Source organism: Erythrolamprus reginae, chromosome 2 (genome assembly GCF_031021105.1).
Source record: "Erythrolamprus reginae isolate rEryReg1 chromosome 2, rEryReg1.hap1, whole genome shotgun sequence".
Classification (NCBI taxonomy): Eukaryota; Metazoa; Chordata; class Lepidosauria; order Squamata; family Dipsadidae; genus Erythrolamprus; species Erythrolamprus reginae.
The window spans coordinates 10,571,146-10,596,076 of record NC_091951.1 but is presented as its reverse complement, the minus strand read 5'-3'; the positions used below and the strand labels follow the sequence as shown (position 1 = coordinate 10,596,076).

At 41.8% G+C, this 24,931-nt stretch overlaps 1 protein-coding gene across 4 annotated transcripts; it reads right to left on the bottom strand.

Moving 5' to 3' along the window:
* Nucleotides 1-1,771: 1,771 nt before the first annotated feature.
* On the bottom strand, nucleotides 1,772-24,931 carry LOC139159691 (patr class I histocompatibility antigen, B-1 alpha chain-like). 4 transcript variants are annotated; one of them, XR_011557820.1, is made up of 10 exons: nucleotides 24,845-24,931; nucleotides 24,266-24,418; nucleotides 22,546-22,818; nucleotides 17,892-18,170; nucleotides 15,684-15,968; nucleotides 12,138-12,227; nucleotides 8,621-8,656; nucleotides 7,043-7,074; nucleotides 5,259-5,384; nucleotides 4,651-4,694 (listed from the first exon to the last, which is right to left on the bottom strand). XR_011557820.1 is itself a non-coding variant. In XM_070737020.1 (9 exons), the coding sequence occupies exons 2-9, from the start codon at nucleotides 24,336-24,338 to the stop codon at nucleotides 5,379-5,381; spliced, it is 1,074 nt and encodes a 357-aa protein (XP_070593121.1). In that variant the 5' UTR covers nucleotides 24,339-24,418; nucleotides 24,845-24,931; the 3' UTR covers nucleotides 1,772-5,378. The 4 variants fall into 4 exon arrangements, 3 of the variants coding, with proteins under 3 accessions (XP_070593121.1, XP_070593119.1, XP_070593120.1); XM_070737020.1 differs by having other exon boundaries at nucleotides 1,772-5,384; XM_070737018.1 differs by lacking the exon at nucleotides 5,259-5,384 and having other exon boundaries at nucleotides 1,772-4,694.

Here is a 24,931-nt window from a genome sequence, read left to right as displayed (position 1 = left end):
GCACATATTTCAATGATAGTTAAATCAATTGTGATAGTTTCAACTTACAACCTATGAAAAGTATTTCTTTAGCATCCTCCATATGGCTTATTTTATCTATCTATCTATCTATCTATCTATCTATCTATCTATCTATCTATCTATCTATCTATCTATCTATCTATCTATCTATCTATCTATTTTGTCCAATACAAAATACACATTGAAGAGAAAGATATGTAATAATATAAGTAAAGCAAAGTATAGGTGAACATATTTGAAAGGAAGAAAAGATAAATGAGATAAGGAGAGACAATTGGACAGGGGATGGAAGGCACACTGGTGCACTTATGAACGCCCCTTACTGACCTCTAAGGAACCTGGAGAGGTCAGTCGTGGATAGTCTAAGGGTTTGGGGTTGACACTACTGAGTCAGGTAATGAGTTATGAGTTATGAGTCAGGTATGACTGCCTTTGCCAGGGAATGCGGGATGGGGGTGGGGTGTTGGACTATATGACCTCCAGGTCATGTAATCACTCTGTGATTCTGTTACCTTTATTGTTTTGTTTTATTTGTTTGTTTGTTTGTTTGTTTCCCTCTAGGCTGGACCCGGAGAGGGATAGCAAAGGCTGGCGAGAAGAACAATAAGCCGTATTAAGTGAAGAAATATCAGCTGGAAGGCGCCCTTTAAAAAAGGAAGAGAGGAGGGAAGTTTTGGAGTCTCCACTCAAGGGTTAAGGAAAGTGAGTGGCGAAGCCTAGAGGGACAACTAAGAAGGAGGCGGAGGACGTAGTGTTTCGACCACATGCCCTCCCTGGCAAAGAAGCCTTGGAACTTCATGGTTCCTTATGCAGGGTGGGCCACCTTTAAGGCCTCAGACCTCGCATGGCAAGGTTAGAAGACAACTCGAAAAAAATTCCGGTAGCAAATGCTATTGGCAAACTTGTCAGGAAAACTTAGAAACATAGAAGATTGACAGCAGAAAAAGACATCATGGTCCATCTAGTCTGCCCTTATACTATTTCCTGTATTTTATCTTAGGATGGATATATGTTTATCCCAGGCATGTTTAAATTTAGTTACTGTGGATTTACCAACCACGTCTGCTGGAAGTTTGTTCCAAGGATCTACTATTCTTTCAGTAAAATAATATTTTCTCATGTTGCTTTTGATCTTTCCCCCAACTAACTTCTGATTTTGTCCCCTTGTTCTTGTGTTCACTTTCCTATTAAAAACACTTCCCTCCTGAACCTTATTTAACCCTTTAACATATTTAAATGTTTCGATCATTTCCCTCACTTTTCCTTCTGTCCTCCAGACTATACAGATTGAGTTCATTAAGTCTTTCCTGATACATTTTATGCTTAAGACCTTCCACCATTCTTGTAGCCCGTCTTTGGACCCGTTCAATTTTATCAATATCTTTTTGTACAAACAGAATGATTTCTCCAAGTTTGTAATGCAAACAGAGCTTTTCTCCTACACACTAACCTACAAAATGTGTGCAAAAGGCATCAGTTTTGGGCTTAACATAATATGTTTTGCAAATAAATCCAGAATTAAAATGATTTTGATTCAATCTCAAAATTAAATAATTTTTAAATTTGTAATTTTTTTAAAAAAAATATTTCCCGTGCACTCAAACATAGCATAGCCCCTAATCACAACTCACAGTTCCTGATTTATTTATTCATCAAACTTATACAATCACCCATCTCACTAAATGACTGAGCATTTTACAAATAATTTGACAATTTTCTTCTTCATCAGTAAGTGCTGATGCCGATGATGTAAAGACAACTCAGATATTTATTAGATTTACGAACAACTTTATACAAGCATACAAACCTTTGAAAGCATAATACTGTAAAAAAAATGTAACCAAAAATACAAATATATAAATATAATACATTAGGTAAAATCTTCATAATACTAGAATGATGCTAGTTGAGAACTCTAATCCCAATTTAACTAAGAAGCATCAGATTAAGAGAAGCATTGACCTTGATGAATGCATACCAAACACAGTGGTGATGTTTGTACAAATATCAGGGAGAAGTGTGGATTAGATTCCCTCTAGTCTTATATTCTGTGACATGTTTTACCAATTCAATTAAGATTCCAGTGCCCTCATTCATCTGCTTGAATTGTGTGTGTATTAAATCAGTCCACTTGGTTATCTAACAATTCTGTGTACAGTGTTCCCTCGATTTTCTCGGGTTCGAACTTTGCGAAAAGTCTCCTTAGACTCAGGGCGGCTTACAACATGTTAGCAATAGCACTTTTTAACAGAGCCAGACTATTGCCCCCACAATCCGGGTCCTCATTTTACCCACCTTGGAAGGATGGAAGGCTGAGTCAACCTTGAGCCGGTGATGAGATTTGAACCGCTGACCTTCAGATCTACAGCCAGCTTCAGTGGCCTGCAGTACAGCACTCTACTTGCTGCGCCACCCTGGATCTTCCACGGTTTTTCAAAAATATTAATTAAAAAATACTTCGTGGGTTTTTTCCCTATACCACGGTTTTTCCCCACCCGATGACGTCATATGTCATCGCCAAACTTTCGTCTGCCTTTAATAAATATTTTTTAAATAAACTTTAATAAATAAACTTGGTGAGTAATAATCTGAATGGTTGCTAAGGGAATGGAAAATTGCAATTATGGGGTTTAAAGTGTTATGGGAAGGCTTGTGATACTGTTCATAGCCAAAAATAGTGTATTTACTTCCACATCTCTACTTCGCGGAAATTCAACTTTCGCGGGCGGTCTTGGAATGCATCTCCCGCAAAAAGCGAGGGAACACTGTACTGTGTGAATCAGATTATGTAGTTTTGTATTATGTAGGGTTTCCTGCCTAAGCAGGGGGTTGGACTAGAAGATCTTCAAAGTCTGTTCCAACTCGTTGTTTGAACTGATACATCCAAATGCAGTATGTTACCTGCAGTTTAATTAACTATTCAGAGAGTATTGACTATTGGTTTCATTCAGAAGTCAAAACAGCATTCTGGCTAGAGAGGGGGCATTCCTCTCCCATCCTTATTATTAGAAACATAGAAACATAGAAGTCTGGCGGCAGAAAAAGACCTCATGGTCCATCTAGTCTGCCCTTATACTATTTTCTTTTGAGATGATTGCAAAAGGGTTTGTCATTGTCTGCTTCCTGGGGTTGAAAGGAAATGACTGCCCAATGTTACACAGCTAACTTCAGGTCCAAGACAGGACTAGAATTCAGAGTCTTACAGTTAAGCAAGAGAGTCTCCCAAAAATCTTCCATGGGTGAAGGAGTGACTAGATCTTGGATCGTCTTGCTCCCAGGCCAGATGTTTGGCCATAATGGCCCTCTTTGCCGTATTATGTTCCTGTGCAACTCTGCATTAATTTAAAATCACTCTGTTAAACTATTTTAGCATGGTGCTCTCTTAGCTTGCTTGCTTTCTTGCAGATGTTTCATTACCCAAACTAGGTAGCACCCTCCGTGTTAATCTAACTTCATCAGACATAGAAACATAGAAGACTGACAGCAGAAAAAGACCTCATGATCCATCTAGTCTGCCCTTATACTATTTCCTGTATTTTATCTTAGGATGGATATATGTTTATCCGAGGCATGTTTAAATTCAGTTACTGTGGATTTATCTACCACGTCTGCTGGAAGTTTGTTCCAAGGATCTATTACTCTTTCAGTCAAATAATATTTTCTCATGTTGCTTTTGATCTTTCCCCCTACTAACTTCAGATTGTGTCCCCTTGTTCTTGTGTTCACTTTCCTATTAAAAACACTTCCCTCCTGGACCTTATTTAACCATTTAACATATTTAAATGTTTCGATCATGTCCCCCCTTTTCCTTCTGTCCTCCAGACTATACAAATTGAGTTCATTAAGTCTTTCCTGATACATTTTATGCTTAAGACCTTTCACCATTCTTGTAGCCCGTCTTTGGACCCATTCAATTTTGTCAATATCTTTTTGTAGGTGAGGTCTCCAGAACTGAACACAGTATTCCAAATGTGGTCTCACCAGCACTCTATATAGCGGGATCATAATCTCCCTCTTCCTGCTTGTTATACCTCTAGCTATGCAGCCAAGCATTCTACTTGCCTTCCCTACCGCCTGACTGCACTGTTCACCCATTTTGAGACTGTCAGAAATCACTACCCCTAAATCCTTTTCTTCTGAAGTTTTTGCTAACACAGAACTGCCAATGGTTGATGCTCAAGATGCAGAATACAGAATAACAGAGTTGGAAGGGACCTTGGAGGTCTAGTCCAACCCCCTGCTCAGGCAAGAAACTATAGGAGTGACCCAAACCTTTTTTTTGATTGGGTGCCAAAAGGATGCACATACCCATAATGCAATGCCCTCCCCCTACGCATGCGCTCAGATATCACTGAAGCCTCCGGATATTCGGTAGCTTTTGATCTTTCCCCCAACTAACTTCAGATTGTGTCCCCTTGTTCAGACTCACCTGATGATTTCATTTCAACTCTGAGCTACAAATATTCCCCTTGGTTGGTACTTGACAATTCTTCGAATTGTGAGAACTCACAAAACAGCCAAATAAAGGTGTGGATAGCTTGAACTCTTCCTGATGGCTAGAACAATGCTCGCATTTTTGAGCTACACAAACCTGATCCTTGAGGATCACCAAGTGATTCACAGCAGGTCCTCTGTGGAAATCGCCTTTGCTCTGGTTCTATCTGCCAAGTGGGCTTCGTAACAGGAAGAGAGGTGAAAGAAACAGTGCATGATGTTAAAACATCAAATAATCCTTGCAGCAAGTAGACTAATACACTCTCTAAAGTTGTTTCAGTCAGTTGGTCTCTTTGTCTATCTATCTTTTACTTAGACTTATAGTCAGCTTTAAGTATGGATGATTCTAAGTGTTATGTCTGTAAAAACTGAAAATAAACGGTTAAATCACTGATTGGTTAAGACACGGCTTAAGTTAGAATGCCGCCAAAAATAAATGGTTGTCAGAAAATGTTCCCACGTAAAAGAACTGTATAAATAGGGCAATGGATTAGCCATTGCCCTTGTTGGGAGTTGAGTGTCGAAGAGAGCTGTTCCATTGATTATGCCTAACGAAATAAACCTGTTGAACTGAAGCAGTCTCCGAGCACTGATTTAACAGTGGTGATGAAGAGGTTGAACTCCTGTTGAACTACCATGAGCTCCGTCATGGCTCAGGCACCGGCGTTCTACAACCCGGACACAGAACCGTGGACGTCCTACATGTCAAAATTCCGCATTTTCCTACACATGAAGTGTTGTACCTCATGATTCTTGACAAAGGTATCTTTTCATTTATATACACTGAGACCATATGCACCAAAGACAAATTCCTTGTGTGCCCAATCACACTTGGCCCATCAAGAATTCTATTCTGTTCGATTTCAATTCTGTGGGGGGAAAAAAGAAAGGATTAAAATAATGAACAATAATAGCATAAAACAATCCACCTAAATAATAACTGGCATCTAGGTTTTTTATTCTAATACAAAAAATTCTTAAAGTGAATATAAAGTTAAAACCAGAAACTTTTTTGCCTGGGTATGGGGCTTAATGAAAAAAAGACTTTAGGAAAATTTGGAGCTCTGATCTTAATGGCACAAAAATGAAAGGGCATTTCGATTCCTGCCATGTATGAATGGCTACAAAACTGGATGGAGCTAGCAGAGATGGCTAAATTGACCGTTTTGATCAAATAAAAATAATATATGAGTACCACCCAGAGTTGTCTTCAGTGAGATGGGCTGCTACATAAATTTGATAAATAAATTCAGTTTTGGTCGCCACCATGTAAAAAAGATGTTGAGACTCTAGAAAGTGTGTAGAGAAGAGCAACAAAGAGGATTAGGGGACTGGAGGCTAAAACATATGAAGAGCGATTGCAGGAACTAGGTATGTCTAGTTTAATGAAAAGAAGGACCAGGGGAGACATGATAGCAGTGTTCCAATATCTCAGGGATTGCCACAAAAAAGGAGGAATCAAACTATTCTCCAAAGCACTTGAGGGCGGAACAAGAAGCAATGGGTGGAAACTAAACAAGGAGAGAAGCAACTTAGAACTAAGGAGAAATTTCCTGAAAGTTAGAACACTTATTCTGTGGAACACATTATTATTATTATTATTATTATTATTATTATTATTATTATTATTATTATTATTATTATTATTAATTAGATTTGCATGCCGCCCCTCTCCGAAGACTTGGGGCGGCTCACAACAGTAATAAAACAGTATAACAATGGGACAAATCTAATAATAAAAATATATAAAAACCCCAATAATTAAAAACCATACAGCACATACATACCAAACATGAAATATAAAAAGCCTGGGGGAGATGTCTTAGTTCCCCCATGTCTTGCGATATAGGTGAGTCTTGAGTAACTTGCGAAAGACAAGGAGGGAGGGGGCCGTTCTAATCTCTGGGGGGAGTTGATTCCAGAGGGCCGGGGCCGCCACAGAAAAGGCTCTTCCCCTGGGGCCCGCTAAACGACATTGTTTGGTCGACGAGACCCGGAGAAGGCCAACTCTGTGGGACCTTATTGGCCGCTGGGATTCTTGCGGTAGAAGGCGGTTCCGGAGGTATTCTGGTCCAATGCCATGTAGGGCTTTAAAGGTCATGACCAACACTTTGAATTGTGGCCGGAAACTGATCGGCAGCCAGTGCAGGCCATGGAGTGTTGTAGAAACATGGGCAAATCTAGGAAGCCCCACAATAGCTCTCGCGGCCGCATTCTGCACGATCTTGCCTCCAGAAGTTGTGAATACTCCAACACTGGAAGTTTTTAAGAAGATGTTTGATAACCATCTGTCTGAAGTAGTGTAGCGTTTCCTGCCTAAGCAGGGGGTTGGACTAGAAGATCTCTAAGATCCCTTCCAGCTTTGTTGTTGTTGTTGTTGTTGTTGTTGTTGTTGTTGTTGTTGTTGTTATTATTATTATTATTATTATTATATAAATATATCTTTTTTAATTGCAGAGATGGAGATATTTTTTTTCTGTTTCTGATAAAAGGGATGTAACCCTACAGACTGGCATCCCCTACTTACCACTGGAGGACTTGCAAAATCTGGTATGCTGTCTGTAACAAAGAGATGAGAAAAATCAAGTTTTTGAGGGAAGCAGCATGTCCCTTTTGTCAAACAATAGATCACACACATGCAACACAAAGTCCTGGGAGTGTCCCACATGTACACTTTTTTTAAAACATAAGGAGTTCCCTCTTGTTATCTGTCATCTCATGTCAATCATCATATAGAACCAGGATCTCCAAATTTGGCAACTTTTAAAACTTATGGACTTCAACTCTCAACTTCCAGTCTGGGGAATTCTGGGAGTTGAAGTCCACAAGACTTCAAGTTGCCAAAGTTTGGAAACCTCTGATCCAGAAGAGGATTTTTCCAAAATCTTTTCTGCATGAACATGATTATTTTGTAATATTATTTCTAAATCTTTTAATTCTTTTTCTAATTGTTCATATTGTTTCTTTTTTTTCTCTATTTTTTCTTGCAGTGTAGGAAATTGTTATACCCCGGATATATGGCTTGGTTGTATCCCATAAATTTTGTAGGGATGTTTCTGAGTTTTTATTAATTTAAAAAAAATCTAATTCTTTTTCCATCCATTCTATATATTGTGGGTCCTGTAAAACATTCCTATTCACTTTCCTATTAAAAACACTTCCCTCCTGGACCTTATTTAACCCTTTGACATATTTAAATATTTCGATCATGTCCCCTCTTTTCCTTCTGTCCTCCAGACTATACAGATTGAGTTCATGAAGTCTTTCCTGATTCGTTTTATGCTTAAGACCTTCCACCATGTGGTATGCCCATGTTACACCAACACTCCGCAGTCTGCATTGGTTGCCGATAAATTTCCGGTCACAATTCAAAGTGTTGGTTATGACCTATAAAGCCCTTCATGGCATCGGACCAGAATATCTCTGGGACCGCCTTCTGCCGCACGAATCCCAGCGACCGGTTAGGTCCCACAGAGTTGGCCTTCTCTGGGTCCCGTCGACTAAGCAATGTCGTTTGGCAGGACCCAGGAGAAGAGCCTTCTCTGTGGCGGCCCCGACCCTCTGGAACCAGCTCCCCCCAGATATCAGAGTTGCCCCCACCCTCCTTGCCTTTTGCAAGCTCCTTAAAATCCACCTCCGTCATCAGGCATGGGGGAATTGAAATTTTCCCTTCCCCCTAGGCTTATAGAATTTATACATGGTATGCTTGTATGTATGATTGGTTCTTTAAATTGGGTTTTTTTAGATTATTTTTAATATTAGATTTGTTCACATTGTCTTTTTTATTGTTGTTAGCTGCCCCGAGTCTTCGGAGAGGGGCGGCATACAAATCTAATAAATACAAATACCATTCTTGTAGCCCGTCTTTGCACCCGTTCAATTTTGTCAATATCTTAGCAAGTTTCTCACTTAGTGTTGTGGTTGGCTCTGGCACAGCTCCTGCATAAAATTTTGGCTTAATCGTGGCTGTAAGTTGAGGACTACCCATGTTTCTCATTGCAGAGAAGATGTAAATCTGCCACAGTTTCACTTGGGCTAATCGGGATTGTTCCGCCTTCCATCCCAAAGGCAACTTATACCAAAATTATATTTCAAGGTCACTCACCTGATGCTGTTCTGTATGCATTTCTGCCATATTTTTCTGCAAAACAGAATGGAAAAGTCAGAGATGGTATTCCCACTTAGAGATCCCTCAATTTTTCCTCAGGCTTTGGCAGAAGTTCAGAGCTTTGGACTTTCATTCCCACAGAATCAGAAATTTCCCAAAGTCAGAAAACCCTCCTGGAAGAAGGGGGTGGCCCCCAAAAGTAAGGATGTGAACATGTTACTAGCTAACTTTGGCAGGTTTTTTTTTAAAAAAAATATTTATTAGTTTAATACATTAAAGAATAAAACAAACAATAATAATAATAATAATAATAATAATAATAATAATAATAATTTATTAGATTTGTATGCCGCCCCTCTCTGAAGACTCAGGGCAGCTCACAACAACGATAAAAACAATATTATAATGGCACAAATCTCATATTAAAAAACTAAAAACCCTATCATAATTAAAAACCAAACAGCACATACATACCAAACATAAATTATAATAAGCCTGGGGGAAAGATCTCTCAAATCCCCCATGCCTGGTGGTATAGGTGGGTCTTAAGTAGTTTACGGAAGACAAGGAGGGTGGGAGAAGTTCTAATCTCCGGGGGGAGTTGATTCCAGAGGGCCGGGGCCGCCACAGAGAAGGCTCTTCCCCTGGGGCCCACCAGATGACATTGTTTAGTCGACGGGACCCAGAGAAGGCCAACTCTGTGGGACCTTATCGGCCGCTGAGATTCGTGCGGTAGCAGGCAGTTCAGGAGGTACTCTGGTCCAATGCTATGTAGGGCTTTAAAGGTCATGACCAACACTTTGAATTGTGACCGGAAACTGATCGGCACCCAATGCAGGCCACGGAATGTTGTAGATACGTGGGCGAATCTGGGAAGTCCCACGATGGCTCTCGCGGCCGCGTTCTGCATGATCTGGAGTTTCCGAACACTTCAAAGGTAGCCCCATGTAGAGAGCATTGCAGTAATCGAACCTCGAGGTGAAAAGGGCATGAGTGACCGTGAGCAATGACTCCCTGTCCAAATAGGGCCGCAACCAGGGCCACCATCAGGAATTTTGGGGCCCCATACAGCCTAAGTGTCTGCCCCCCCCGGCCATTTTAAAACTACTGCCCCCCAAATCCCGTGCCATGCCCACCATGGCCACACACCCTGGGCAAGCCCTCCTCCGGCCCTCTGAAGTCAAACACAGCCCTGATGTGGCCCTCAATGAAATTGAGTTTGACACCCCTGGCCTAGAGGCTAGAGGCTAAATCCTATGAACAAGGGCTAAGAGAATAAGAGACCCTATACCAGTGATGGCGAATCCGTTTTGGTTCACATACCAAAATGGGAGGTGCGGGGAGGCATACGAGTGCATGCCTACACCCATAATTCCATGCGGCCCCTGTGTGACTTCCCCTGCTCACAGCACATGATGGCACAACTTTTTTTTTGCTCTCCCCAGGCTTCAGAGCATTTCTAGGAGCCTGGGGAAGGTGTTTGGAAACTCCAGATCATGCAGAACGTGGCCGCAAGAGCCATTGTGGGGCTTCCCAGCTTCGCCCACGTATCTACAACACTCCGTGGCCTGCATTGGCTGCCGATCAGTTTCCGGTCACAATTCAAAGTGTTGGTCATGACCTTTAAAGCCCTACATGGCATTGGACCAGAGTACCTCCGGAACCCCCTGCTACCGCACGAATCCCAGCGGCCGATAAGGTCACACAGAGTTGGCCTTCTCTGGGTCCCGTTGACTAAACAATGTCGTCTGGCAGGCCCCAGGGGAAGAGCCTTCTCTGTGGTGGCCCCGGCCCTCTGGAATCAACTCCCCCGGAGATTAGAACTGTTCCCACCCTCCTTGTCTTCTGTAAACTACTTAAGACCCACCTATACCGCCAGGCATGGGGGATTTGAGGCATCTTTCCCCAGGCTTATTATAATTTATGTTTGGTATGTATGTGCTGTTTGGTTTTTAATTATGATAGGGTTTTTAGTTTTTTAATATGAGATTTGTGCCATTATAATATTGTTTTTATCGTTGTTGTGAGCCACCCCGAGTCTTCGGAGAGGGGTGGCATACAAATCTAATAAATTATTATTATTATTATTATTATTATTATTATTATTATTATTATTATTAATTATTATTACCCACCCACCGGAGGCCTTCCAGAAGCAGAAAATGGCCCATTTGCCAAGTTCTGGTTGAACCGGAAAGCCTATTTTTTTGCTCTTCCCAAGCTCCAGAGCCTTTCCAGGAGCCTGGGAAGGGCAAAAAATTATTCAAGTTTCTGGCCTCTGAAGGGCCTCCATAGGGGGAGGCCATTTTTGCCCTTCCCAGGGTCCTGGAAAGGCTCTGAAACTATGGAAAGCAGGGAGGATTTGATGGAGATTTGGAGGCTGTATTCATGAAGTTCAGGGGCACTAAGTTTGGCAGTACTGTATTTTGGCTGGGGATTCTAGAGTTAAAGTTCATGAACCCTCAAACTGCCAATATTAATATTAATATTATTATATAATACGATACAATACGATAAATATAATATGTAATATCCTAAGATTGTGTTTCTCAACCTTGGCAGTTTGAGGGCAGATTAATAGTAATAATAATAATAATAATAATAATAATAATAATAATAATAATAATAATAATAATATATTAGATTTGTATGCCACCCCTCTCCGAGGACTATTATTGTATAGTATAGTATAGTATAGTATAGTATAGTATAGTATAGTATAGTATAGTATAGTATAGTATAGTATCGTATCGTATTAATTATGTTATGTTGTATTGTATTGTATTGTATTGTATTGTATTGTATTATGGCTTAGAGCAGTGTTTCTTAACCTGGCCAATTTGTAGATGTATGGTCTTCAACTCCCCTGGCTGGGGAATTATGGGAGTTGAACTCCACATATCTTCATGTTGCCAAGGGTGAGAAACTTTAGGCTATTATGTAGACCATAACTTTAGGATCTTCAGAAGGTTTGGAGACCATGTTCAGAGGGAGCCTGATCAGGAAACATGTGGAAAATACCAGATTTTGGGATGTATCAGGAAAGACTTAATGAACTCAATCTGTATAGTCTGGAGGACAGAAGGAAAAGGGGGGGGACATGATCAAAACATTTAAATATGTTAAAGAATTAAATAAGGTCCAGGAGGGAAGTGTTTTTAATAGGAAAGTGAACACAAGAACAAGGGGATACAATCTGAAGTTAGTTGGGGGAAAGATCAAAAGCAACATGAGAAAATATTATTTTCCTGAAAGAGTAGTAGATCCTTGGAACAAACTTCCAGCGGATGTGGTAGATAAATCCACAGTAACTGAATTTAAACATGCCTGGGATAAACATATATCCATCCTAAGATAAAATACAAAAAATAGTATAAGGGCAGACTAGATGGACCATGAGATCTTTTTCTGCCGTCAGACTTCTATGTTTTTATGTTTCTATGTGTGGAGATTGGCAGCACCTCCCACATGTTTTATGAAGGATGCAACCTGTGGCCATCCAAAAGATACTTACTGATGTAGATAGTCAGTCCCACAGCAACGAAGACTGTGGCCACCAAGATACCAACTACTCCAGCTACGATCCCCATGATGGGCACAAAATCTGTGTTAGAAAAAGGATAAAATGACTAGGGGAATCCAGGGATTTTTCTTCTTTCGGATTTCCCAGTCTTAGAAAGAGGTAACCAAGAATGAGTTAGCTAAGCCATAGTGCTCTAACCAGCAGTTCCCAAGATTTCTGGCTTTACGGACTGGTTGATAGTGGGAGAGAGGGGATGGCTCTCTACATGGGGCAACCTTTGAAAAGTGTTCGTAAACTCCAGATCGTGCAGAATGCAGCTGCGAGAGCAGTCATGGGCTTCCCCAGGTATGCCCATGTTACACCAACACTCCGCAGTCTGCATTGGTTGCCGATCAATTTCCAGTCACAATTCAAAGTGTTGGTTATGACCTTTAAAGCCCTTCATGGCATAGGACCAGAATATCTCCGAGACCACCTTCTGCAGCACGAATCCCAGCGACCGATTAGGTCCCACAGAGTGGGCCTTCTCCAGGTCCCGTCAACTAAACAATGTCAGTTGGCAGGCCCCAGGGGAAGAGCCTTCTCTGTGGCGGTCCTGACTCTCTGGAACCAGCTCCCCCCAGAGATTAGAACTGCCCCTACCCTCCTTGCCTTTCGTAAACTCCTTAAAACCCACCTTTGTCATCAGGCATGGGGGAACTGAGACATCTCCCCCGGAACTATTCAATTCAATTTATGTATGGTATGCTTGTATGTATGTTTGCTTAAATAATGGGTTTTTTTAAATATTTTAAATTGTAAATTATTATATTTGTCATGAACTGTTTTATTGTGTTGTGAGCCAGCCCGAGTCTACGGAAAGGGGCGGCATACAAATCTAATAAATAATAATAATAATAATAATAATAATAATAATAATAATAATAATAATAATGGTTCTGCATGAATGGTGGGCGAGTGTGTGAATCTAGCTCCGTTTATACAAGTGGCAGGCACGTGCACCTGCCGTTTGTGGAAATGGAGCCGTGCATGCATGTGTGGTTCCAAACAGCCAACACCCTGGTACTGGAAGCTATGGCCCAGGAATTGGGAACCCCTGCTCTTAAATATTCTTAGCTCATTGTTAACGAACTGTGGTGGTGCAGTGGTCAGAATGCAGTACTGCAGGCTACTTCTGCCGATTGCTAGCTGACTGCAAATTTGGCAGTTCAAATCTCACCAGGCTCAAAATTCCATCCTTCCAAGGTGAGTACAATGAGGACCCAGATTGTTGGGGGCAAGATGCTGATTCTGTAAAACCACTTAGAGGGGGCTGTAAAAGCTCCATGAAGAGGTATATAAGAGGTACTCAAGACTTATTTATACCGCTAGGCATGGGGGAGTTGAGATAGCTCTTCCCCCTAGGCCATTACAAGTTATACATGGTATGTTTGTGTGTATGTTTGGTTTTATAATAGGGGTTTTTAGTTGTTTTTTATTATTGGATTGTACATGTTGTGCTTATTATTGTTGTTAGCCACCCCGAGTCTGCGGAGAGGGTCGGCATACAAATCCAATAAATTATTATTAAATTATTATTATTATGATCAATTTGTTGGTGGGGGAGTGAAATAGCCATTTTTCTGAGATGGTTTAACTTGGTCGCCTGCACTAACCAAGGGTGGACTTGAAGACCTCAAGGGACACTTACAACTCTAGGATTTGACATGCAATAAAAATATACCTGATTTTCCAAACTATAACCCCTCCACCTCTACAAATCCACACATGTTTTTTCTTCTTCTGGCATCCCATAGGAGGCAAACATTACAAAATCACCCTTAAAAATGTCTCTTCTTGCAGAAGGCCTTCATTTACCTACCAGGTATTCATCTGGCTAGTGTCCTTAGTCAGGTCAACTTCCACACATTAGAGCTGTGTTTGACAGCTCAGTTCCACAAAGATCTGAGCTGCCAAACACACTGGACTAGTTCAAGGGTTCGTCTTTTAGGCCAGGCATGTTGAGTGAATCCAACTTTTGACCACATTTATGGTCAATGCATTGGGTGAACCTAGTAAATGAGGGTTCTCCATCACCACATTCATTAGGCTGTATGATCACTTAATGCAGTGTTCTCAATTATTTTCTTTTATGTCCCCCTAGGAAGAAGTAAACATTTCACATCCCCTCTCAACTCTCTGCCGGGACAGTTGTTTGCAATATTCAGCATGTTTTTGCTGAAAAATGTCAAACAGCTTATCAGCATGATTGGGGTGTAATGTGTTTAAGTGATACCTTAGCAGTAGTGATGGGCGAACCCAACAGTGTTCGGTTCGGCAAGTTCGGACGAACTTTACTCAAAGTTCAGCCGAACCCGAACCGAACCCGAACTCGAACTCCAAATGCTACGTGATGTCAAAGCTCCGCCCCCAGAATCCCATCATTTTTTATTTTTACGGATATTTTATTTTTATTTATTTTTATTTTTACGAAAAAGAATGCCGGAGCGGCACTGCAAGCAAAGGGCGGTCCTTTCACATAAAAATAAACATATTTATTTTTACATGAAAGCACCACCCTTTGCTTGCAGCGCCGCTCTGGTGTCCTTTTTCGTAAAAATAACAATGTTTATTTTTACGTGAAAAGACCTCCCTTTGAAGGAGCTGGGGAATCCCTCCCACGAAGAGATTCCGGGGGCGGAGCTTTGACATCACATACACCGGCAGGTTGCTAAGGACGCCAAGGTGATCACTTCCTGGATTCCATGGCATCCTTAGCAACCTGCCGGTATATGTGACATCAAAGCTCCGCCCCCGGAATCTCTTTATGGGAGGGATTCCCCAGCTCCTTTTGTGCCTCCCTCCCATTCTCCCGACCGTCCGAAAGCTCCCCGGTGTTCGCCTTCCTCCGCTGCCACCGGCGCCCGGCTCCTCCTCCTCTTCTCAGCAGATGACAGCTGGGTGGTGGCTTTCGCAGTGTTCAGCATGAATGCCGAACCAGAGCATGAATTTTTTAAAAAATTCAGGTTCGGGGCCAGCCTACCGAACACCACAAAATTCGGTATGGACCCAAATTGTGTGGATTCGGTTCACCCAATGCTACTTAGCAGCTATCCACTGCCAACATTTTTAGGCACAGTAAACATACCAGTCTTTTCTCATCTCCCACCATAGTCACAGTGAAGCCTAGTGCAACATACCATTCATATTTCCTCATCTTAGGTTTTGGGAGACTTAGGTTTGTCTCATTATCTCTGTCTCTCTCCTCCTTTGTTTTCATCCCTGTTAAATATTTTTTCCATGGTATTTCTTAAGAGTTTGTTATTTGCACTTCATATCTCCTGCTCTGTACTGTGTGCTATTGTTCAGTGCAAAAAACCCCTATTCTTTGCGACCAAAAAAAGCAAATTCTTCAGGATCATGCACCCCCCTCTTGGTGTTGCTCTGTGCCCCCTGAAGGGGGCCTGCCCCACTATTTGAAAAGCACTGACCTAATGTGAAATTTCAGGGACACCTTTGCTCATGTTCAACCAGTTCCGTCCACCTCTTTTCTCTTACCAGGCTCCTCCCAGGCCACGATCAGAGTTTCTGGCAGTCCATCGTGGTCCACATAGCACCGATAGTGGTCTCTCTCCTTCATGTCAACCTCAATGCTCAGCCAAGTATGATAAGTCCCATCTGAGTTTGGAAGAACACCACCCCGGAAGGTGTCCTGCTCCCAAACCTCTCCATCCTTCCTCCAAGTGGCATCTATCTCTTTGGGATAAAAGCCGTAGACTTGGCAGACGAGGGTCTCTATACCATTGTACTGGATCCTGTGCGTTACCTTTACCACTGGGGGCTCTGTAGAGAACACAACAATGGCAAATTTTAAGACTGAACATAATAGATTAACAGAGTAACAGAATTGAAAGGGACTTTGTAGGTCATCTAGCACAACCCCACCCAAGCAGGAGACCTACACCATTTCTAACAAATGATAATTGTTGAGGAATATTTGATGATGACTTAGGGAAAAAATATAGGTACATTACTCAACACATTCTTACAGCAACAAGAATAGTAATGGCACAATATTGGAAACAGAACAAAATACCGAGAAATTTGTAGAGTGTAAAGATATTGATAGAGATAGAGAATTAGGGAATGGATAATAATAATATCTTAATGTTTGCATGTTGATTGTAATATATAAAATGTAGATGTTGAAATACTGATATTAATAAGGAAATACAGTATATTGAAAGTAAAAAACTGTAAAAGAAATAGTTTAACCATTTAAACTAGAAATAGTTTAGCTGCCCCGAGTCTACGGAGAGGGGCGGCATACAAATCTAATAAATAACAATAATAAATAATAGTATGAAATATGACAACAGTATAGTTTACTGTAAAAAGAAGAGATTTAGAAGTTGAATTTTCTTTTTTTCTTTCTCTTTTTCCATTTTTTTCTCATTCTTTTTTTTGTTCTGTTTGTATGTTTGTTTATATGTATCTATGTTATGTTATGTGAGTATAAGTCTAATCAATGTTCTAAATGTTTTTTTAATATTTATATCCAATAAAAATTATTTTTTTAAAAAAGATAATTGTTGAGTCCTGGGATGGTAGAGGCTTGAGACAGGCTTCAGGACAACAGCTTTCCCTTTTATAGGGAGCTGTCAGATGGCTCAGCCAATCAGCAGTCTCCATTTTCACACTTGAAAAGCAGACCATGGATTAACCAGGCAGTCTCAATATCTAACAGTAGTCCAGTCTCTTCTTGAAATCTTTCAGTAATGAAGCACCCACAATTTCTGATGGCAAAGATGCAGTATTTTAGGTATGGTTTTTACTAAGACTGATATTAATACCTCACTTGATCTTGATTGAATCCCTCCATTAATGCAACTTAGACTTTCATTGCCTTTCTGACCGCCACTGCAAACCGTTGGCTCATATTTAATTGGTTGTCCATTAACACTCCAAGATCCCTCTCACAGTTGCTGCTATTAAGCCTGATTTCACCCATTCTAGATTCGCCCACATTTCTGCAACACTCCATGGCCTGCACTGGCTGCTGATCGGTTTCCGATCACAATTCAAAGTGTTGGTAATAACCTTTAAAGCCCTACATGGCACTGGGCCAGAATACATCCGGAACCGCCTTCTACAGCATGAATCCCAGCAGCCGATAAGGTCCCACAGAGTTGGCCTTTTCCGGATCCCGTCGACCAAACAATGTCGTCTGGCGGGCCCCAGGGGAAGAGCCTTCTCTGTGGCGGCCCCAGCCCTCTGGAACCAACTCCCCCCAGAGATTAGAATGGCCCCCACCCTCCTTGTCTTTCACAAATTACTTAAGACCCAACTTTGTCACCAGGCATGGGGGAGTTAAGTTATCCTTTCCCCCTAGGCTGTTACAAGTTATGCACGGTATGTTTGTGTGTATGTTTGGTTTTTTATAATAAGGGTTTTTTAGTTGTTTTTATTAATTGGATTGTTCATGTTGTTTTACCACTGTTTTTAGCCGCCCCGAGTCTGCGGAGAGGGGCGGCATACAAATCCAATAAATAATAATAATAATAATAATAATAATAATAATAATAATAATAATAATAATAATAATAATAATATGTACTTTTGGTTATTCTTGCCTAAGTGAAAGACTTTACTTTTCTCTACATTGAATTTCATTTTGTCAGATACTTCTGTAGCATGGAGTCTTTGCATCACAGATGCCACACTCTATGACATCACCCACCCTTGGCTTCCTCCTTCCTTCCTCACCTTTCCTCAGCAGGAATTCCTTTCCATGCACCATGCACTTCTGAAGCAGCTGGATACATTCCTGCTCCAAAAAGTTATTCCTGCTCTGGGCGATGAAAGGCTCTGCTTCCCACCTCCTCTTGGTCACCTGAGCACGGACGTCAACCGCAGTCCAGGTAAGAGTCTTCTGATCCAAACTGATGAAGTCCTCTCCATCGTAGCCGTACTGGTAAACCCCACTCTTGTAGCCATCTTTGCCCAGGTCGCAGCCGATCACACGCTGCCAGCTGTGAAACCCTGCTGAGAAGATGGGTATAGAGCAGAAATATAACACTCATGGGAGAATCCGCTCCATTGTCCCTATTAACCATCTCTTTCCACTTATGATTGATTGACTGTAACTTGGTGCTTGTAACCTTATGATTTATATATTCAGAGTCTTCGGAGAGGGGCGGCATACAAATCTAATAAATAATAATAATTATAATTTTAACTATTGGATTTGTACTGTGTTCTGTTGTTGTGATAATTATTTTTTATTATTATTATTATTATTATTATTATTATTATTATTATTATTATTATTATTATTATTTTGTTTCCTGATTGCTTATTTGACCCCTATGACAATCGTTAAATGTCATACCTCATTATTCTTGACAAAAGTATCTTTTTCTTTTATGTACACTGAGACCATCTGCACCAAAGACAAATTCCTTGTGTGTCCAATCACACTTGGCCAATAAATAGAAACCTATTCTATTCTATTCTTTCCTTCAGTGACAGGACACCATTTCCGGCGCCACCGGAACATATAAAAATAATGAGTTCAGAAGGGACACTTCAGATCATGCAGAATGCAGCTGCAAGAGCAATCATGGGCTTTCCCAGATATGCCCATGTCACACCAACACTACGCAGTCTGCATTGGTTGCTGATCAGTTTCCGTTCACAATTCAAAGTGTTGGTTATATCTCCGGGACTGCCTTCTGCCGCACGAATCCCAGCGACCGATCAGGTCCCACAGAGTTGGCCTTCTCCGGGTCCCATCGACGAAACAATGTCGTCTAGTGGGACCCAGGAAAAGAGCCTTCTCTGTGGTGGCCCTGACCCTCTGGAATCAACTCCCCCTGGAGATCAGGACTGCTCCCACCCTCCTTGCCTTTTGCAAACTCCTTAAAACCCACCTCTGCCATCAGGCATGGGGGAATTGATTCCCCTGTGTCGCTCCGTTTTATGCATGGTTTGTCTGGGATGTATGACTGTTTTATATTAAATTGTTTTTAACTATTGGATTTGGAGCCTTCTCTGTGGCGGCCCTGGCCCTCTGGAATCAACTCCCCCCGGAGATTAGAACTGCCCCCACCCTCCTTGTCTTTCGTAAGCTACTCAAGACCCACCTATATCGCCAGGCATGGGAGAACTGAGACACCTTCCCCAGGCTTTTATACTTTATGTTTGGTATGTATGTGTTGTTTGGTTTTAAATGATAGGGTTTTATATGTCTTTTTCTCTTTTAATATTAGATTTGTTCCACTGTAACATTGTTTTTATTATGGTTGTGAGCCGCCCCAAGTCTTCAGAGAGGGGCGGCATACAAATCTAATAAATAATAATAATAATAATAATAATAATAATAATAATTATTATTATTATTATTATTATTATTATTATACTGTGTTCTGTTGTTGTGAGCCGCTCCGACTCTGGAGAGGGGCAGCATACAAATATAATAATAATAATAATAATAATAATAATAATAATAATAATAATAATAAATAAAATAAAAAAGATGCATGGGAATATGTTATCAGTCTGTTAAATATAAGTTGAATTAGGATTAGAATCACTGGGGGGAGGGGGAAGAGAGAGAAGAGGAAGTTGAAAAGGAAGGGAGAAGAGAAGGACTGGAGGGAAGTAGGAAGGGGGAGAAAGGGAGAAAGAAGGTCAAAGGAGGAGATGGAGATGAGGGGCGTGTAAAGAAATGAGGAAACAAACTGATAAATAGGTGCAAAAATAGGATATTGATTCATGATATCTGCGAGACCGCCTTCTGCCGCACGAATCCCAGCGACCGGTTAGGTCCCACAGAGTTGGCCTTCTCCGGGTCCCATCGACTAAACAATGTCGTCTGGCGGGACCCAGGGGAAGAGCCTTCTCTGTGGTGGTTCCGACCCTCTGGAACCAGCTCCCCCCAGAGATTAGGATTGCCCCCACCCTCCTTGCCTTTCGTAAACTCCTTAAAACCCACCTCTGCCGTCGGGCATGGGAGAATTGAAACATCTCCCCCTTGTGTGCTTGTTTTTTATATATTGTGTGCTTGTTTTTTATATATTGTGTGCTTGTTTTTTATATATTGGGGTTTCTTTATTTTGGATTTTTTAACCTAAAACTGTAATTTAGATTGCTAAATATTAGATTTGTTACTATGTACTGTTTTTTACCATTGTTGTGAGCCGCCCCGAGTCTGCGGAGAGGGACAGCATATAAATCCAATAAATCTAAATCTAAATGATAGTTTGGATAAAAATATATAACTGTATGTTTTTGATATGTTTTAAGGTATATGCACAGATGTATATATGGAAACTGTGGAGAAATAATAAAAAATAATTTAAAAAAAAGATTTGTGGACTTCAACTCCCAGAATTCTTCAGCAACAAAGCTGGAGAATTCTGGGAGCTGAAGTCTACAAGTTATAAAGTTGCCATGTTTGAAGACCTCTGCTGTAGATATACGATACTCCTGCACAGGGAACCATCCTTATTCTCAGACATCCCTGTTTCCTAAAACAAACTTTAATAAATGTTCTTACTAAAACAAAAAAGGGTGGGGGGGGGGGGGGAAAAAACTAGAGCCCAGATTCTTTTCTAGAATTTCCTAACTGGTTCAAAGCTGGAGAATTCTGGGAGTCCACCAAATTCTTTGCTAGAATTTCCTAACTGGTTCAGATTTTTCCTAAAGGAGAACAGTCCGCCATGGAAGCGAAAATCCAGCTCTTCCGACTCAATTTTGTTTGTTCGTTTGTGTTGTCACGTACGTATTGATGGTATACAAAGATATATTTATATACATACTAGTAAAAGAGAAACATTAGGACAGGGGACGGAAGGCACTCTAGTGCACTTATGCATGCCCTTACTGACCTCTTAGGAATCGGGAGAGGTCAACAGTGGATAGTCTAAGGGTAATGTTTTAAGGGTTAGGTGATGATACTACAGAGTCTGGTAGTGAGTTCCATGCATCAACTACTCAGTTGCTAAAGTCTGCTAGAGTCTACGGAGAGGGGCGGCATGCAAATCCAATAAATAAATAAATAAATTTATAGATAGATAGATAGATAGATAGATAGATAGATAGATAGATAGATAGATAGATAGATAGATAGACAGACAGACAGACAGACAGACAGACAGACATACAAAATAAATAAACAAACAAACAAACAAACAAACAAACAAATAAAGTCATATTTCCTGCAGTTGAGTTTAGAGCGGTTTACTTTTAAGTTTGTATCTGTTGTGTGCTCGTGTGTTGTTGTGGTTGAAGCTGAAGTAGTCATTGACAGGAAGAATGTTGTAGCAGATGATTTTATGGGCTATGCTTAAGTCATGTTTAAGACAATGTAGTTCTAAGCTTTTTAAACCTAGGATTGTAAGTCTAGTAGTGTAGGATATTCTGTTATGAGTGGAGGAGTGGAGGGCTCTTCTAGTAAAATATCTCTGAACATTTTCTAGAGTGTTTGTTTGTTTGTTTGTTTGTTTGTTTGTTTGTTTGTTTGTTCGTTCGTTCGTTCGTTCGTTCATTCATTCATTCATTCATTTATTTATTGGATTTGTATGCCGACCCTCTCCGTAGACTCGGGGCGGCTAACAACAGTAATAAAAAAACATCATGCAAATCCAATACTAAAAATTACTAAAAAGCCCTTATTATAAAACTAAACATCCATACAAACAAACATACCATGCATAATTTTAAAGGCTTAGGGGGAAAGAATGTCTCAATTCCCCCATGCCTGACGACAGCGGTGGGTTTTCAGGAGCTTACGAAAGGCAAGGAGGGTGGGGGCAATTCTAATCTCTGGGGGGAGTTGATTCCATAGGGTCGGGGCCACCACAGAGAAGACTTTTCCCCTGGGGACCCGGAGAAGGCCCACTCTGTGGGACCTAACCGGTCGCTGGGATTCGTGCGGCAGAAGGCGGTCTCGTAGATACCCTGGTCCAGTGCCATGAAGGGCTTTATAGGTAATGACCAACACTTTGAATTGTGACCGGAAACTGATCGGCAACCAATGCAGACTGCGGAGTGTTGGTGTTACATGGGCATTTTTGGGAAAGCCCATGATAGCTCTTGCAGCTGCATTTTGCATGATCTGAAGTTTCCGAACACTTTTCAAAGGTAGCCCCATGTGGAGAGCATTACAGTAGTCGAGCCTCGAGGTGATGAAGGCATGAGTGACTGTGAGCAGTGACTCCCGGTCCAAGTAGGGCCGCAACTGGTGCACCAGGCGTTTATGTCCGAAATGTGGTGCAGGTTCCAGACAGATGAGCTGTATTCAAGGATTGGTCTGGCAAAAGTTTTGTATGCTCTGGTTAGTAGTCTGAGATTACTGGAGCAGAAGCTAAATAGGATTAGGTTAACAACTCTTGAAGCCCTTTTGACAATGTCTTACCTCTGCTGGAGTTGTAGTAACTGTGCAAGATGGCAAGGTCAGTTTTGAATCGCCGCTCCGTGGTGCTCACTCTCCGTGATGTCAGATCCCAGAAATGGGAGTCGTCCTCGTACTCAAATGTATGAAGCCAGGACTTTTGGGGTAACATTCTTCTTGTGGGGGAATCAAAGTGTGCAGCTAGTTGGTCGTTCACATACGCCACTACAACATAATGGGGAACATCCCGGCTGGAGCCCATGACCAGCGTGTAGAAAATGCGCAATGAATGGGAACCTGAAAAGAGCCAGGGATGGGGGTGCGGGGAGAGGAAATTTGGAGACAGAGATGTCTAAAGGCAACTTAAACACCTGCCCTTTTATATTTGGAATCAACCCTTTTTTTCCTGAGAAAGCCTCAATACAGCTAGTCCTCAACTTACAAGTGTTGAATTTATTTATTTATTTATTTTATTGGATTTGTATGCCGCCCCTCTCCGGAGACTCGGAGCGGCTAACAGCAATAACCAGACAGCATACAATAATAATCCAATACTAAAAACAGTTAAAAACCCATTATTATAAAAACCAAACATACATACAGACATACCATGCATAAAATTGTAAAGGCCTAGGGGGAAAGGGTATCTCAATTCCCCCATGCCTGGTGGCAGAGGTGGGTTTTAAGTAGCTTACGAAAGGCAAGGAGGGTGGGGGTAATTCTAATCTCTGGGGGGAGTTGGTTCCAGAGGGCCAGGGCCACCACAGAGAAGGCTCTTCCCCTAGATCCCACCAAGCGACATTGTTTAGTTGACGGGACCCGGAGAAGGCCCACTCTGTGGGACCTAACTGGTCACTGGGATTCGTGCAGCAGAAGGCGGTCCCTGAGATAATCTGGTCCAGTGCCATGAAGGGCTTTATAGGTCATAACCAACACTTTGAATTGTGACCGGAAACTGATCGGCAACCAATGCAGACTGCGGAGTGTTGGTGTAACATGGGCATATTTGGGGAAGTCTGCCCTTATACTATTTCCTGTATTTTATCTCACAATGGATATATGTTTATCCCAGGCATGTTTAAATTCAGTTACTGTGGATTTAGCTACCACGTCTGCTGGAAGTTTGTTCCAAGGATCTACTACTCCTTCAGTAAAATAATATTTTCTCACGTTGCTTTTGATCTTTCCCCCAACTAACTTCAGATTGTGTCCCCTTGTTCTTGTGTTCACTTTCCTATTAAAAACACTTCCCTCCTGAACCTTATTTAACCCTTTAACATATTTAAATGTTTTGATCATGTCCCCCCTTTTCCTTCTGTTTTCCAGACTATACAGATTGAGTTCATGAAGTCTTTCCTGATACGTTTTATGCTTAATACCTTCCACCATTCTTGTAGCCCATCTTTGGACCCGTTCAATTTTGTCAATATCTTTTTGTAAGTGAGGTCTCCAGAACTGAAAACAGTATTCCAAATGTGGTCTCACCAGCGCTCTATATAAGGGGATCACAATCTCCCTCTTCCTGCTTGTTATACCTCTAGCTATTCAGCCAAGCATCCTACTTGCTTTCCCTACCGCCTGACTGCACTGTTCACCCATTTTGAGACTGTCAGAAATCACTACCCCTATGGAATGGAACCTAGCCAACCAACCGTTGCGACCCCTCTGGAACTCGTTGCCACGGGGAAAGCAAGTCGCCCATCTCAGATCTCCTTAGCCCCGCCCGTCCCCTCCGGCCACTCACCTGCGCATCCTCCCCGCAGCAACAGGAGGACCGCCGCGGACAGCAGCCTCAACCGGGCTATCGGGAGCCCCATCCGGATCCAGAAGCAGGAGGGCAGCCCGCATCAGTTGGCGGCGAACGGTCGGGACGAGGCTGCGGCCACGGAGAAAGTCTCTAAAACGCGCCGGGGGGAGAGGCTGAGCCCTGGAAACTGAAAGTGAGGGGGGTGGCGGCGGCTCCCTTTGGAGAGAAGGAAGGGAGACTCGTACAGAGAGCCAGAAAAAGGAAGCGGAAGGAGGCTTCGAAGTAAAAATCTACCAATCCCCGAGCCCCTTAAATAGGGGGCGAGGCATCGCGGGAATTTCCCTTGTTTGTTATGGAGTTGGTCAGCTGAACCCTCCTGTCCCCTTCACGGGTGGGTGATCGGTTTCCAACCTAGCTCCGTGCGGGGCACTACAATCCCCATTTCCCCCTGTGGTGTGCGGATAATGGGGATTGTCTCTAACATCCGCGAAAGGCGCCCGGTTGCCTGGATAAACAGGAGTGGTCTGGAGTCGGGCAGTCTTTAAATCGATTTTTTTTAAAAAAATTCTTTCTCACCTGCTAGCCCTTCACTCTTCTTGTAGTTCACTTTTGCTGACTTCTGAGCCTGGTAGCCCACCACCTAAACTCGGCGCCAAACGAATC